The sequence below is a fragment of the Gymnoscopelus microlampas genome, assembly GCF_963454915.1.
Source record: "Gymnoscopelus microlampas genome assembly, chromosome: 5".
Lineage (NCBI taxonomy): Eukaryota > Metazoa > Chordata > Actinopteri > Myctophiformes > Myctophidae > Gymnoscopelus > Gymnoscopelus microlampas.
The window spans coordinates 16,834,616-16,851,055 of record NC_139942.1 but is presented as its reverse complement, the minus strand read 5'-3'; the positions used below and the strand labels follow the sequence as shown (position 1 = coordinate 16,851,055).

General features: G+C 43.3%; 1 protein-coding gene across 1 annotated transcript; it reads right to left on the bottom strand.

The window, feature by feature from the left end:
- Positions 1-1,568: 1,568 nt before the first annotated feature.
- Positions 1,569-15,112, bottom strand: rgs18 (regulator of G protein signaling 18). Its single transcript, XM_084058499.1, has 5 exons — positions 14,914-15,112; positions 14,262-14,363; positions 13,710-13,771; positions 9,831-9,997; positions 1,569-3,649 (listed from the first exon to the last, which is right to left on the bottom strand). The coding sequence occupies exons 1-5, from the start codon at positions 15,036-15,038 to the stop codon at positions 3,404-3,406; spliced, it is 702 nt and encodes a 233-aa protein (XP_083914625.1). The 5' UTR covers positions 15,039-15,112; the 3' UTR covers positions 1,569-3,403.
- Between the last annotated feature and the right edge of the window lie 1,328 nt (positions 15,113-16,440).

Here is a 16,440-nt window from a genome sequence, read left to right as displayed (position 1 = left end):
AAATTGTATAGCTTTAATTTCACCACACATATTCAAGGAATGAGGTTGGGGCACACTCATGTTTAATTTATGCTCCGTCATTATGGCGGTGGCCGAAAATACCTGATCTACAAGCTCATCCGTGCCGCGTTGTGAGCTTGTGGACTGCTGTTTGGAGTAACGCCATCGTTCGGTGAAGTGTGAATCAGGCATCAGTGACAACTCGCACGTTACATTACATTACATTACAGTCATTTAGCAGACGCTTTTATCCAAAGCGACTTACAATAAGTGTATTCAACAAAGGTAGGGAACGAAAACTACTAATCACCAGAAGTCTTAAGTGCATTTCCTGCAAAAAACAAGCAACCAAGAGTATACCTTGCGCTAAGGTAAAAGTGCAATATATCAGCTACCTACTTTCTTAAACAGATGGGACAAAATAGCAAAATCAAATGAGCACGAGCTCAAACAAATAAGTGTATCGACTAAACAAGATCCAATAAAACAATACAAAACTAAAACAAGAGTTCGTACAACTAGTTAACAACAAGTAGGCCAGGCAAAGAGGAAGGGTAGTGTTTCCTGAAGAGGTGGGTTTTCAGCCTGCGGCGAAAGATGGGCAGTGACTCTGCTATCCTGACTTCAGTGGGAAGTTCATTCCACCACTGTGCAATCAGTCGCCCCGAGGTGGCAGACCGAAGTGGTCGGGCAGGGGTGTAGGCATCAACCATAGGCCGGAGGTAGGAAGGAGCTGTTCCTTTCACTGCCCTATAGGCTAGCACCAGGGTTTTAAACTGGATCCGACCTGCTACGGGGAGCCAGTGTAGAGAACGGAGAAGGATAGTTGTGTGGGAGAACTTGGGGCGGTTGAACACTAGACGAGCTGCAGCTTTCTGAACAAGCTCCAGAGGTCTGATGGCAGATGCCGGAGCACCAGCCAGGAGGGAGTTGCAGTAGTCCAGGCGGGAGATGACAAGAGCCTGGATGAGCACCTAGGCTGCCTTCTCCGTGAGGAAGGGGCGAATCCTCCTGATGTTGTAGAGGAGGAATCTGCAGGACCGTGTCACTGATGCGATGTTTGCCGAGAACGACAGTTGATCGTCCAGGGTCACTCTTCGCAGTCCGAGTTGACGTCACCACAGCATTATCAATGGTGATGGCCATGTCTCGGTGCGGACAGCCCTTCCCCGGGAGGAACATCAGTTCGGTCTTGTCCAGGTTGAGCTTCAGGTGGTGCGTCGACATCCACTCCGAGATGTCAGCCAGACAAGCAGCAATGCGTGCCTCCACTTGTGTGTCAGAGGGGGGGGAATGAGAGGATTGTTCGTTCGTTGAACGTTGAAATTAATACAAATAGTCTTTGTAAGAAATGTGGGGTGCACACTCTAATAGCATGAATAATTCTGTCCCGGAGTGGTGGTACTCGGTTCATGGGGTCTATTAATTTGTCTGTGGTTTGGAGAGTTCCAAATTCTTGCATTTCTACCCATGTGGGATAATGTTGCCAATATTATGGCTCCCATCTATCACATTTAATATTATTCATGTGAGATAATTGATGATACTAAGGAGCTTGATGCAAAAACGCCTTTTATAATACAATCTTTATTTCAATAATTATTCCACAGATTCCATTATGTACAATTTACAACAGCAAGCCCACATACAGTACATGGTCATTACAAAAAAAAAAACATGAATTATTGAGTTACAGCGGTGGCACACACTGAAAAAACAATAACAAATGAGGATTTAGTTTCATATTAGTATTCAAAACAGGATATATTTGTTTCACTAGAGAAGGAATAATATTAATTGACACCAGAAATATATTATAATCTCTCCCCGGTATGTCTCATTAAAACGATGCAATAAGCCGGAGTCACTGTTTGCTGCAGGCTTTGTGCTGCAGCTGAGACCAGAGCAAACTGGTCTGGGGGTCATAGAATCATGAATCTGTTTTAATGGGGTATCATATTAAGTGCTGAAACACACATCACCATGATTAATGCTCTGCGCAGGTCTATCGCTGGACTGGGAGTCGAGGCAGCTGGATTCAGACAAACCTTTGAACCCAGCCACGGTAAGTAAGTGTTCTCACATGGACCGTGTGTTAAGTAAGGCAGTGGGTCTCAGCGTGGGGTCCAGGGACCCCTCGGGGGGGGGGGGGGGGGGGGCTTCCCAAAGGAAATGTCGGTAATACATTTTGGTTCCGTTTGTAACATACTCTCAGAGTTATGGGAGTCCTTGAAATTAAAACCACCGTGGCAAGGTATATAAGGCTGCGATTGTACTCCGTTGCACGCGGTGTATAGAGCGCTTGTAGATCGGCTATTTTTGGCGCGCTACACCGGCGTGCAATTAAGTGTAAACCGGGCTTATAACCACTTAAAACCGGGGTTCCCTCAGGGCCCTACGCTAGTATATTTTCAGTTTTCTGTTATTGTGAGGAAAGCTTTCACTGAAGATGGACGATCGACAATGTTGTGAGCTTGACGATCTGCTATGTCCGGCGAAAGCTTTCCCCCACAATACGGATGCCGGGGTTTAACATGGTTAACGGGGCAGGGGAGTCGGGATATCACGTTCCGCGATAATGTCTAGCGTACAAACTTCACATGCACTGGTGGTTTCTGCATTCTGTACCTGATAGTATAGTATGACGAGCAGAATGGCTAATTCGTATATCTCATGTCCTATTTGAAACCGGGTCTCCTTGCATGACAGGCCAAATGTCTTGGCCAGGTGAGAAATCGTGTGTGTATGAGCTTCAGGCAGTACTACTTGTCAGCCCTTTCTTTTTTTTCCTTCCACCCGACACCAGGATCTACTGTAATAAGGCCCTGACACATTGCGAGCGTCAGACACGTGCCTTGTCAAACGCACCCATTGTTTACAAGGGCTGCAACCACACACCCACAAACGCGCCAAAACCTGTTTGTGCGTCTCTCAAAGATGGGTTCTACCTTGGAGCATCGACGCGTGGCACACACCATCCGAAATGAGTCAGAGCAACGCGAGAAGGGTATGATTTCTTGACGCGCATCGGTGATGCTTGCAGTCAGTGTGTCACGGCTCTACATTTCTCAACGGAAGAGTAGAGAGACCGCCTCCAACCACTGCAGATGTTAACATACTCAACCAATACAGATTGGTTGAAATATCATTTGATTAATAAATAATGCATTTAATATGCATCAAGTAGTCTGTATTATGTTTAAGTATTTTGTGTGTTTGTGCTGCATATTTGAAGGCATAAAAGTTTTGTTTGCATTAAACAGTGGTCTCCCACCTCATTTTTTTTTTTTTTTTACTTATTTCATTGTTAGAATAGTTTTAAAAATGCATACATGGCTGCCACACAGCCTTCAGCTTCTCCCAGCCCTTTTTGGTCATTACGACAGCTAAAGCTGCCTCTGTACTACCGGCCTGACGTCTCCTCTCCCCTCTCGTTGAACACGCAGGAGCGCGACCTCCTGCGGAACATGGTGGAGCCCGCCGCCCTCCGCCGGGTGAGGCGCAGGTAGAGGTCGGACTTGAGGAACCTGGGGTAGCAGTCCTTCTTCATCAGGCCGTACACTTTGCTCTGGGCGGCGTCGAAGCAGCCGGTCGTGGGCTGGGCGTAGTTCTTCTGGATGGCCACCTTGGTGCAGTGGTCAATGTTCACCTGATGATGAGAGAGAGAGAGAGAGGACAACGCAACGGTCACAACCACGACAACGCAGCGGAGGATTCTGTTACTAATTACACCTGGCTGAATAGGCTCTATATGCACAGCAGCCATATTGGAAAGAAATTGGATCTCTTCTTACTTCCTTCACAGGTGTTACCAATGATACTAATGAAGGCTCTATTCAACAGAAGTCAGGGTGCTGATATTGTGCATGGTGACTCACTGGAAACACTTTGCTACCAGTGGGTCTGAAAGGGTGGTCCAGGGACCCTCATGGTTCCTTGAGAGGGTTCCAAATAGCCCCTTACGGGTGTGTAACTTTGAGAGTGTACAAATGAAACCAAATGGACCCGTAAGAGTCCATTTGGTTCCACTTGTACACTCTCAGTGTAATGGGGGTCCTTGAAATTAAAAGGTTTGAGAACCACTGTGCTACACTAAATGGAACAGAGCCTTCATTAGAATCATTGGTAACACCTGTGAAGGTATAAATATGGCTGCTGTGCATAAAGCCTATTTATTTATTTTTTGGACAGAGAAGTTATTGCATCTACGTTCTAATGTTCATTTTAGATCCGTCTAGGTGGGTGTTTACAAAGCTAAAACCTAGGCCACTTTAGCGCCAATGTGATGCAAGCAACACGTTCAACATGGCCTCGTTGGCATTAATTTCATTAGCTGCAGCTGTGTTGCTTTACGTCACAGTATACATGACCAAGTTCAACCTAGAACTTGAAATGATTTTTAACCTTTAGATGACAGCAAACTCATGTATCGAGGGCTTGGTTCCACTTTGATAGAAACATATTGTAATATCAACAAGAAACACTGTGAAACAGTTAAATGAACTGTCTAGTTTTGCAGACATGTCGACCGTACCAATGGTAGCCATGGTGTGAGCCTTATTCTCAGGAACTAAAGCATTTTGGGAGTAGAATATCAAACAATTCAATCTCTAAAATTAACATCCAATTCATTATCAACTCAACTAATCCAACAAATCACAGATCAGTCAATTCATTTTTTAATTGCATTTAATTCAAAGATCGGCCCTCTAAAACATTTGCATTAGGGAAGCTATTTAAATAGCCGACAGCACCAAAAAAGATTCAACGCGGCATTGCAGTGATGAGATATTCATGTTTATTCAAAGCCACTACCCCTCCCCTCCGTGAAAGGCTGTATAATCTGCAATTTTACTGTCATTTGCATTTTGATCTTCTTGGAAATCGCTTGAGCTGGCGTGCGTTTTCATGTCGCTGTAATAATAAGTTGCTTTGTGCTTTTTTTTCATAGTCATGTGCGTGGGTGGCTGGCTGAGAACACATACTTCCACTTTCTGCAGCCACGTTCTGCAAAATCAACCTGTGGTCCAACGGTTACCTCCCTGAGAGACCCTGAGACTGCTTCACTGCATGGTGGTCAGTGTATGTGTGTGTGTGTGTGTGTGTGTGTGTGTGTGTGTGTGTGTGTGTGTGTGTGTGTGTGTGTGTGTGTGTGCGTGTGTGTCAGTGTGTGTCAGTGTGTGCGTGTGTGTGTGCATGAGGAACATGCAGAAACTCGCCTCGCTTTGCTTTGCAGCAACCAACAGCAACACCAGCGCAGTGTGCAAGGCCAGAGTAGCCTAAAACAGTGGTGTTTTCCCTCATAATGTTCTTGTTTTGATCATAAGACCCTATAACTGAATGTCATTCTCCAGGTTTTCTTCAATATATGTATGACACTGATTTACTATGACACTATGGCACATAGTCCACTAACTAACTTTTCTAACTTTTCACTTTCAAGGACGCCCATAACTCTTGAGTGTGTACAAATGGTTCAATTCCTCATTTAGCTAGGGTAACCCCCCCTGGAAACCCATCAAGGACCCCCCGCAAGTCCCCGGACCCCACTTTGAGAACCATTGGCCTACACATACAGTACCTAAGCGGATCTAGCGGATCTACAAGCTCGCACTGCGACATGACGGTTTTCGGCGCGCGCAACCAGTCGTACGACAAAGTATAGATGAATGAATAGGCTCTATGCACAGCAGCCGTATTGGAAAAAAAATTGGGCCTCTTCCTCACTTCCTTCACAGGTCTTACCAATGATGCTAATTAAAGTTGTGTTCCAAAAGAGTCAGGGTGCTGATACTGTGCATGTTGGCTCACTGGAAACACTCTCAAAATGGGGTTCAGGGACCCTCATGGTTCCTTGAGGGGTGTGTAACGGGTCAATTTGGTTCCCTCTCAGAGTTATGGGGGTACTTGAAATTAAAAAGTTTGAAAACCACTGTGCTACACGAAATGGAACAGAGCCTTCATTAGAATCATTGGAAACACCTGTGGAAGGAAATTAGGGAGAGGCCCAATTTATTTTCCAATATGGCTGCTGTGCATAGAGCCTATTAAAAGGTCAGCCTGCTGGTGGTTAATGACCGTACAACTCATCCACAACCGCTGTTGTTCCTCCAGACAATAACACGTAATACTTCACCGACCCCGTGACGACAAATAGATAGCCCTGCTTTCTGTAGCTATAGTGAAGTTATCTGCCTTTTTTTTTTACTTACATAATCAATATTACTTATGCAACAGCCTTGCATGCACTATCCTGGCCGTGTGCTCAGCACACCCATGACTGTCACGCTGGATAATGGTCATCATTTATCAGGACTATACACAGCGAAACCCTCGGTCTTAAGTGATCTCTTAGAGTATAAAAATGACCCGACGCGGGTCTCTTTTTCAGCCCCGAGGATTTTAATGTACACTCCTACTACATTGATTGAACCCCTGTACTCAGCTGCTCATTACTTATACATTACTATTAACATCCATTTTACATTAGTTCTTCAATATTAACGATGTAATCTGTAACTTTTACGTCGTATATATACCCAGGTTCTGAACCCGGGTGCCCCCCCCGCGCGCGCGAGCGGCAAAACTTCTACAGCTGAGCTCATACAGAGAGTCTGTTTTGAGCCGAGGATTGCGATTTTGAGCTTCATGCAACACACCACCTGTCAACCAGTAGTGGTCCGACCCGACCACCCCAGTGAGCCATAGTCGGCTATTAGACCTCTGTCTAAAACCGGGTTATAACGTTTTTTTAACGTCTAAGCTTAGCCTAGACGTTGATTATCTGTTTTTTAAGCGTCTATATATGGACGTCTATATTATAGACGTCATTTCAACGGCTATAGACGGTCAATATATAGACGCTTAAAAAACAGATAATCAACGTCAAGGCTAAGAATAGACGTTGAAAAAACATTTACTTTTAGACCAGTTATAACCCGGTTTTAGCCTAGCCGTTAGACGTATTTTAGACGACTAATAGCCCGAAAAATGATCAGTGGGACAGGACAAATATGAAAACGTTTGAGAACCAACAAAGTGTTTTCCCCCCAAAAAACAGTTTAGAAGACATTTGTAGAACCCCCAGAAGCAAAGATTTGAGTTAAAAATGTTCGCTTTAAAAACATATATATATTCAAAGATTTGCACCACATTTTCACGATTTTTCCAAAGAAATTGCAGATCTACAAGCTCGCATAGCGCCGCACTTGGTGCCTTGAGTAGCCAACGAAATCTTGAACATGACACAAGATGCGTTCCCGGGTTAAATGAACACTGAGGATTGTACAGCTGTGTTGTTTGGGGTCACAGAGGTGAAACAAAATGGTATCACATGGGGGTCTACAGTATCACAATGAAGTTCCCAGAGATACACTGGTCAGGTGACACACACACTCAGAGATTTTTGGGAATTTGTGAAATGGAGATAGGCGTCCGAACTACCTGAAGGTGGTGCCATAGTCCTATCTAGTGTCCAATCACATATGGTGTCCTACCCGACACCATATCTCAATGGAAGATTAGGCAGACCACATCCAACCACTGCAGATGTATTAGCTACTGCATATTGTATTAACATACTGTACTCTACCATACAGAAATAACATTTTATTTACTAAAATAAAAATATGGGTGGCAGATTTAAAGGACAACTTCACCCATTTTTCTTCATATAATAGATCCTCACTAATGCTCCTGATAAAATTGTGTCATTTTATGAGTCTGTGTCAGAAACCTTCAGAAACCCGTCTACCAGTGACATCATAATTAAGAAGGTTTTTATTACTCTCCGCCAGGAGAGTATTGTTATCACTGCGTTTTCACTTTCTAAACATGACACACCGATTGGTCAAGCCTCACGTGACACGTGAAATACTGTGATCTGATTGGCTAGTGACGCCACCGGGCCTATATATACATGGCATCACTCTGACAGTGTCTCCGCCACTGTCAGAGTGAGGTAAGACGGGAACCATGAAATGGCTGCATGGCTGATACATAATTGGCAGATAGGACAGATAGGACATTTATATAGACAGGAGGGATATGACATAGGACACTTATACAGACAGGAGGGATAGGACACTCACACAGACAGAACGGAAGAGGACACTTACCCAGACAGGTTGGATAGGACACTTACATATACAAGAGGGATAGCGACCTATAAATACATGTGTCACTGTGATAAGCCAGATTCCAATACCGAAAATCCGGCCACTAGCTCACTCCCAGACCTTCGAACCGGAAGTAGTCAAGTAGTCGCGGTCCAATTGTTCCTATCTGTCTTATTGGACAGATAGGACAGATAGGACACTTATATAGACAGGAGGGATATGACACTTACATAGACAGGACGGATAGGACAGGAGGGATAGGACACTTACACAGAATGAACGGAAGAGGACACTTACCCAGACAGGATGGATAGGACACTTACATATACAAGAGGGATAGCGACCTTCGCGACCTTCGAACCAACACAAGTCTTCTGGCGGAGAGTTGTGCTCCGAGGAGCACTTTTTCTAGTTATATATGTTATTATATCTATTACAGCATGCTAACTTTCAATGAATAGAAAGCCTGTAGTTTCTATTAGCTTGGATTCCCTATCGATGATGTCACTGGTAGACGGGTTTCTGAACTGTCCACAGCCTGAATAGACAATAATGGTGCCATGTTATCATGAGCATTAGTGAGGACCAATGATAATGAAGACAGGTTGAAAATGGGTGAAGTCGTGCTTTAAGTGGTGGGCGTTTGCCTCGTAAGGAGGTTTGGGTGAATTTCTAAGCGTCTGCTGTCGTCACCCATCAACCACAAGCAGGTGTGAAAATCCTATTAGTGACGTGTTTGTGAATGTGATTCACACAGTGTAAACATTAGTGTGAGTCACACTCATGTTGTACTAGCCTGGCATGGCCAATATCACTGCGTAGATATTACTCTGGAATCTCAAAATGGAAATTTAAAAAATGGTGATAAACCCGCCCCATATGTGGTGTAAAGTAACTAAGTACATTTACTTGAGTACTGTACTTAAGTACAATTTTGAGGTATTTGTAGCCTACTTTACTTCTACTCCACTACATCTCAGAGGCAAATATTGTACTTTTACTCCACTACTATTAGTTGACAACTTTAGTTACTAGTTACTTTGCAGATATAAATTATTATAAAATAAAAAAATCAGCCCTATTTCATACCTAGGCTATTTGAAAATAGCCGATCTACGAGTTGTGAGCTTGTAGATCGGCTATTTTCAAACATTTTAGTACTTTTACTTTTGGTACTTTAAGTACATTTTGGTGCCAATACTTTTGTACTTTTACTCGAGTAAATTTAGAATTCTGGACTTTTTTTCTTGTAACAGAGTATTTCTACATTGCAGTGTTGGTACTTTTACTTAAGTAAAGAATTTGAGTACTTTTTCCACCACTGCATATTTGCATATTGGGCCCTGATTGGTCCCTCACGACTTCTGAGGGAGAGAAATACTCAATCTTTATTGAGAGGGGCCAGACCTAATCTGCCAAGGGGAATTTTTGAATGGTGCCAACCACTCCTACATTTGACCTTGTGTGTGTGTCTGTCTGTCCGTCCGTATGTTTGCGGACGGCCTCAACATGTTTGTGTCTGGCCTCAACAGCTGCAGCTGATTGCAACACAAAGATGCAACCAGTAACACTAATTAAACACAAACAGGAGTGCAACACATGCGCATAATGAACTCATCAAAGGCAGTAAGGCACCACTCACTTCACACTGGGTGTGATTTTGTTTGTTTTGTTGCAATGGCAGATTCGTCCGGAACCGGGCTAACGTTGTACCTCTTTGGGCGCGTCGGCCTCGATGAAAACGGCATACATCTGCTTGGCTTTGGAGAGCAGCTTGGTTTCCGAGTCGATGGTCTTGAAGTCTTCGCACGCCAGCCAGAACTCGATGTTCTCCTCGCTGAACTCCGTCCGGAGGAACTGAGAGAAGGTCTCCACGCCGTCTGGATCGGACGCAAAAAGGGAAGAGAGAGATACTGCAATGTAAAAATACTCTGTTACAAGTAAAAAGGTGTTCAAAATGTGTTCAAAATGTTACTTGAGTAAAAGTACAAAAGTATTCGCTTCAAAATATACTTAAAGTACCAAAAGTACTAAAATGTTTGAAAATAGCTTATGTATAAAACAGAGCTGAAGTGTTAATAATTTATATCTGCAAAGTAACTAGTAACTCAAGTTTTCAAATAATTATAGTGGAGTAACAGTACAATATTTGCCTCTGAGATGTAGTGGAGTAGAAGTAAAAGTATTAAACATTGGAAATACTACAGTGGTGTAACTTTAACACCACTGTAGACTCATGAACAGTTTTTATAGGAGAAATTAGACTGCTGAATAAAAGCTTAGCCTGTGGCCACTGCACAGACTGAACTGATCTGTGTTCTCAAATGAACTCTCCTTTACATACATTCATGACTCTTACATTAGTATGCACATCAGACACTTTTTTTAATGCACTTTATTCCGCTCCTATGCTCTAATTCTCGATGTATCTTTTAACTGTATTGATGGGCCAGCACAACTAAGAATTTCACCCATGTTATACTCGTAATGGAGCCTGCCCCAGCCAGTCTGATATCTGGCAGAGAGGGGAGGATTCAAAATATCCGGAGAAAACATCCGTGGGCTCCTATAGGCTCTATGCACAGCAGCCATATTGTGAAGACATTCACAGGTGTTACCAATGATACTAATGAAGGCTCTGTTCCATTCTGGTCAAACAGAGTCAGGGTTCTGATATTGTGCATGTTGGCTCACTGGAAACACTCTGCTACACCAGTGGGTCTCAAAGTGTAGTTCAGGGACCCTCATGGTTCCTTGAGGGGGTTCCTGCATAGAGCCTATTGGTTCACCGATCTGTGCACCCGCCCCCGCCCCGCGCCCCTCCCCCAATGTTCAGCATTGAGAGCCCTAACGTCACAACATTTGGAGCGACGGCCACTTGCACTCTGGTTGGTTGGGGAAATGAAAAGGTTGACTCCCACTTCCTATGCCAGAAATGTCAACAGCTTGGTCCAGGCTCTTATTTTTGAGCAAAACGCGAAGGAAAATAAAAGCCTGGAGATCGATGCTACTTGTAATGTGATGTGGCAATAATAAAGTTTGATTCTGATTCTGATTCTGACACCGTCTATTATCGATATTACAGACTCTACTGATATTCACTCACGGCCCATAAAAATGTAGCCTGGTAAACCCTCCCTCCAGAAATCTTAATTGTATTTTATTTCAGGAGTGAGTCTGGCCTGCAGACCTATATGGGCAATTTGGCTGTGGGCTGGAGATGGGCGGGAGTAATGTAGCTATGAAGTGGCCCTTTGATGTCCAATTAAGCCACTTTAGGCTGCAGTGATTATCACCAGGAGTAATTGGTTTGTCTTTGATGTTAATGAGCAGCTTGTATGAAAGGTGTATTGATTAATGACGTGCGAACCACTCTGGTTCCACCTGATTGGCCTACCCCCGCTGTCAATCACAAAACAATGAGTGAGGACGCTGATTGGCTCGGTTAGTTGGTAATTCCTCTAGAAACTCCCACAATGGGCAATCAGGCCAGACTCACTCCTGGAATCAAATGGAAATGAGATTTCCGGAGGGAGGGTTTACCAGGCTAATAAAAATGGGTCTGTGACCCACACATGGGTCCTGAGCCATTGTTTGGGAAACACAGCTCTATGGTGTGTTGATCAGCACTGCAAGAGGACCGCCTTGAAAACATATGATGCATCTCAAGGGGTTTATCCTTGTCTAATAAACCACACGAACCCTAAGCATTCCCCATTCCGGGGGCGAACATTCAGCAAAAGTTTGACAGGTTGTGTAGATCGTCTATTTTCGGCGAAGGGACTTGGTGTAGAGGGAAATAAAGACAGGGACAAATTTAGACCCATGGGGAACTCTAGTCAATGACAAATGGGGTTTAAGTAGTTACATTTAAATAAAATGTCTCGCTTTCCCAGACTTCTATGTCACACAAGAGTAGCAAAAATAGCCGATCTACAAGCTCAAAACACGTCGCGTTTTGAGCAAATGCATTTAGTTATACTTATGTTAACTTTATGAACTTAAATACAAACACATTGGACATAAAAAAGACAATAATATTTGAATACTAGTCATTAAGCTACTAATATAGACTGAAGTAATTGAAGCGGGTCATGTTTGCATGTTTGGAATTGCAACAGCTGAAATCAATAATATATCAGTATTCTGATATTAACCTGCAGGCCGCATTAAGTGAAGGTGGGGGCCGCATGTGGCTCCCGGGCCGCCAGTTGCCCATGTATGCTATAGACTCTATAGGTACCCTTTCAACTGCCTCACACACTCACACAGTTAGAGCTCCTATAATGCTCCTAAAACGTGCTGTCAGCTTAATTGTTCTACCCGAGTGAAACAGTCTCTAATCTCACAGGGTCTCTGTAGAGAGGGGATATTTTAAGCCCTTTTAAGATAAATGTTGGCTAATTACGGCCGTACAGGAGAGTAAAACAAAGTTTAAGTAAAAGTTTAATTAAAGAGTTGAGTTTCAATAAGTAGCTGAAAGACAAAACCCGAACGGATAAAAAGTGTGTATGAAATAAATAAATAAAAGAGGTTTAATAAAATGATAGGGGGAAGTGGAAGTTTGCTATAGGGAGTACAGGGCTTGCACACACACACGCGGGTATGACAAAGAGCGCACGCATGCATGTTCACTGTTCAGACAGAAGAGAAAGAGAACGAGGGAGAGTTTAGTTAAAGTTATTAAGGGGAAAATGTCAAATGGTTTGGTTCATCAGACAGGGTTCTCCCTGAATATTGGAAAATGTGCTCAAGGATGGTAGGAATCCACGGAAGTGGAAAATTGAACTTGTGTTTTTGATGAGCTGATCCCATCAATTTGTGTCTGTCAGTCCGACTGCATGTGTTTGATATAGTCCAGGGGTTCTTGAGTTTTTTTTTTTCAGGCCAGGGGGTACCCCGGGCAAAATGAGGAACAGTTTAACCACTTTAACCCTATAAAAACTCCCTCATGAGGGTCCCTGGCACAAAATATTTTCAGATGGGAGTCCGTAGCCAAATATATATTGATTTGGGGGGTCTTTGACATGAAAACGTTTGAGAGCCACTGTACTGTATGCGGGTTTCATTGAATAATGCCATCCTGTGCACACGCCAGCCATCCACATGTGGCTGTTTTAGTCTTGTTTCTAGAGCGTGTTGTTTAGACTCCTAGACAGCTAGATTTAACCCTAATTTATACTTCCAAAAACATAAAATAGGGTTGTGCTGATCTACAAGCTCACAACGTAGCCATTTTTGCTGAATCACCGTCCCCACTGTTTAAATGTGCTCACCTTCCCCCCATAAACAAGTCTCCAATTACTGCAGATTTTCCAGCTCAAAATAAAAATGTGGCAATGATGATGCTAAACACGGACATATGAGGAAGTCGAAGAGCTTCTGTGTTTTCCGTCTGCTATACAAACATGAAAAAGATGTAGTGAAACTGGTTTGTTGTTCCCTTACACACCATCAGCACAACATAACAAACCATCAGCTTCCATTGCAAATGCCTGTAGAATGCTTGACAGCGGAGCAAACCGCTCCGGACAGCATAGTGTGAGTGTGACACACACGGGCAAATGGAGAGATTTGAGGCTTCAATCTAACCTGAATCTTTTAGTAGTTCTTCAAAGGAGTCGCTCCATGTCAAAGCTGCCTCTGTTGAGATGCTGCGAAAAAAAAGCCAAAGAGATTTTGTGAGTCCCTCCCCAGAGACATATCCCTTGCACACAACTTTCAATTCCCCTTTTTTCCCTGCAGTTCTGCAGTGATTCATGGAGTTTATAGCTATAGGATAATGACAGTAAACTGGCAGAAAAACAACAACATTGCGAGCAGTGTTTGGTACAAAAGTGGCAATACCACAATTTAGAAATATCTAGTGGTAAAAGTGCATTCAAAATGTTACTTGAGTAAAAGTACAAAGTATTGGCAACAGAATAAAGTACCGATAGTAAAAGTACTTGAATTAGGAAGAATAAAATAGGGGTCAAGTACAATATTTGACTCTCAGATGCATGGAGTACAAGTATAAAGTATGGAAAAATGTAAAGTATCTCAAAATTATACTTAAGCAACAATACTTGAGTAAATGCATTTAACTACTTTCCATCACTGACTGCGAGTATACATAAAAAGAAAGAATGAACGTTGGCTCACTTGTTGGATGCTGTGTTTGTGGTTTTAACCGGACTGACGTTTTCATGAGAGCCCGACTTAGTGAGCAACAGGCTGAGACGGCTCTTCCTGTCGGCTTTGAGCCTGTAACCCAATGGAAATGGAACGTTAGTGCCTTCCATAGTGCATGTGCGGGCCCCGCTGTTTTCCAAGTCAATCAATAGACTGTTAAAGAATTTCCAGTTGTGTGGAAGACATTTATAAAGTGGCAACCTTCAAAACAAGCCACTCTCGGCTTCTCCCTTTTAAAAAAGAAAAAGGTCATCCGCAGGAGCAGCGATGGTAGCAGCACTGTGTTGATAAATAACAGACCCCAGAGAGGTGCAGCAAATAAATTATCACCCCAAACGACTTTCCGCTTTTGACTTTCCACACAGAGACACAAACGGCACAGACACACAGCCACTGTAAGGTTATGATTTGATTTGAGATTACACGGCCCCTTAGACAGCATAACCAAGTTACCGTCGGACATAGCAATGTGCTGCCTGGAATCTATTGCTTTAGATTGCAAGAAATGTACAGTACAGTGAGAGTACTTGGCTGATTGCCTTCTCCTCCTTCAATATCGCGTAATGTGTAATATTATCATAGAAAACTATTTGGAAATGATTCAAGTTTTGGAAATCCATACCTGGTGGTCGTGTCGTCTTTCATTCTCGTTCTCTGCAAGTCCTCTGGACCGAGCACTTTGAAATACGCTTCCTCTTTTGAAGCCAAAAAGTTAAATTGAGGAAATAGAAATACCAGTGTCTCCATGCTGCTCGCTCTCTCTCTCTCTCTCTCTCGCGCTCTCTCTCTCTCTCTCTGACTTCTGCTTACGTGGAGGGAGGCCACAAATGCCACTCTATAAGGTCTTAACCCACCGATGGTTGAGCTGTCTCATCTTTTTATGTAAGACTGCACGTTTCGCGTTTGATTTCCGCCACGCGTTCTGTCAACTTCCTGTCATGGGGAAACCACTTAGGTGTTTACTGAATCATCAGTGACAGAGAAACCCCACACACGCACACACACGCACACACGCACACACACACACACACACACACACACACACACGCACCTCCCTCCCAGGTTTTAAACATCCTGTTGACTGCGTAGCTATTGGGGGGGTTTTCTAAAGAAATTCAGCTTCATCCATTTCCAAGATACAGTGTTGGGTATTGGAGGTTTGAACGTGGTGCCAGCCACGTTCAAAACCCAACACAGTGGTTCTCAGTCAGACTTTGGCTGCGGATCCTCATCTGAAAAATATTTTGTGCCAGAGACCCCCATAAGAGGAAGATTTGTGTTGAAAAAATGTCAGATATTCCCAAAAAACTAATAGTCAAAGTATGTGATGCTATACAAACACATTTTGCTGGGGACCGCCAACCCCTTCAAGGACCCCTGGGGATCCTTTAACTGTTATCCTACTATAATCCTACTATAATTCTAGTAACCTCTGTCCTGGTGAAGCTGTCTGTAGTGGTGAAGCTGTCTGTAGTGGTGAAGCCGGTTCTCCTCAGTGGCTGGAGCAATTGCTCTGATTTTGCACACAGCCATTGACCATTACCATCTGAACTTAACTGTGAAGCCCCTTTTTCAATTTCATCAAATCTCAGCTTCTTATTAGCGTTTATGTGTGAAAGAATGTCGCCTCCCGGGTTGCCAGATCATGTGCGCATATCCCCCCACGGATGCGTCGACCGGGTATGGTCTAGTAATAATAAATTAATACACCATAACCAATCCGTATGGAGTACAAAGGTATGTTAATACAACCGAGTGGTGGTCTCGGACTACTCCCATTCCGCTGAGGAATTTAAGACCCTGGTGTCGGGTATAGGACATTTACTGGTCCACAATGTCAGTAAAGTTATTCGAAGCAGACTTGGCCATCTTCATTCTAATTCCGACATCATTGCAATGACCTCTCTCTGTCGGGAGAGACATACAACTTATGGAGTGAATGATAGCTTCAATGTCATAAACGTAGCTAGTTACAGTGATTGTTTTGTCACTCTAGCTGTATCAATGAATTTAACCCATTAAGACCTGGAACGCATCTGTGCCTTTTTTAGATTTGAGCTAAAAAGCATTATTGTACATTTTGACTATTCAAAAATAGCAGATATACAAGCTCATAGCGCGGCAGCTTGTATATCTGCTATTTTTGAAA

What these genes read in the sequence shown, in the direction of transcription:
- rgs18 (XM_084058499.1), bottom strand. Translation starts at nt 15,038, where the DNA reads ATGGAGACACTGGTATTTCTATTTCCTCAATTTAACTTTTTGGCTTCA. An exon ending in ACAAACACAGCATCCAACAA is followed by an intron (nt 13,772 to 14,261) that starts GTGAGCCAACGT and finishes TTTTTTTCGCAG; the next exon opens with CATCTCAACAGAGGCAGCTT. An exon ending in AGGCCGACGCGCCCAAAGAG is followed by an intron (nt 3,650 to 9,830) that starts GTACAACGTTAG and finishes TCTCATCATCAG; the next exon opens with GTGAACATTGACCACTGCAC.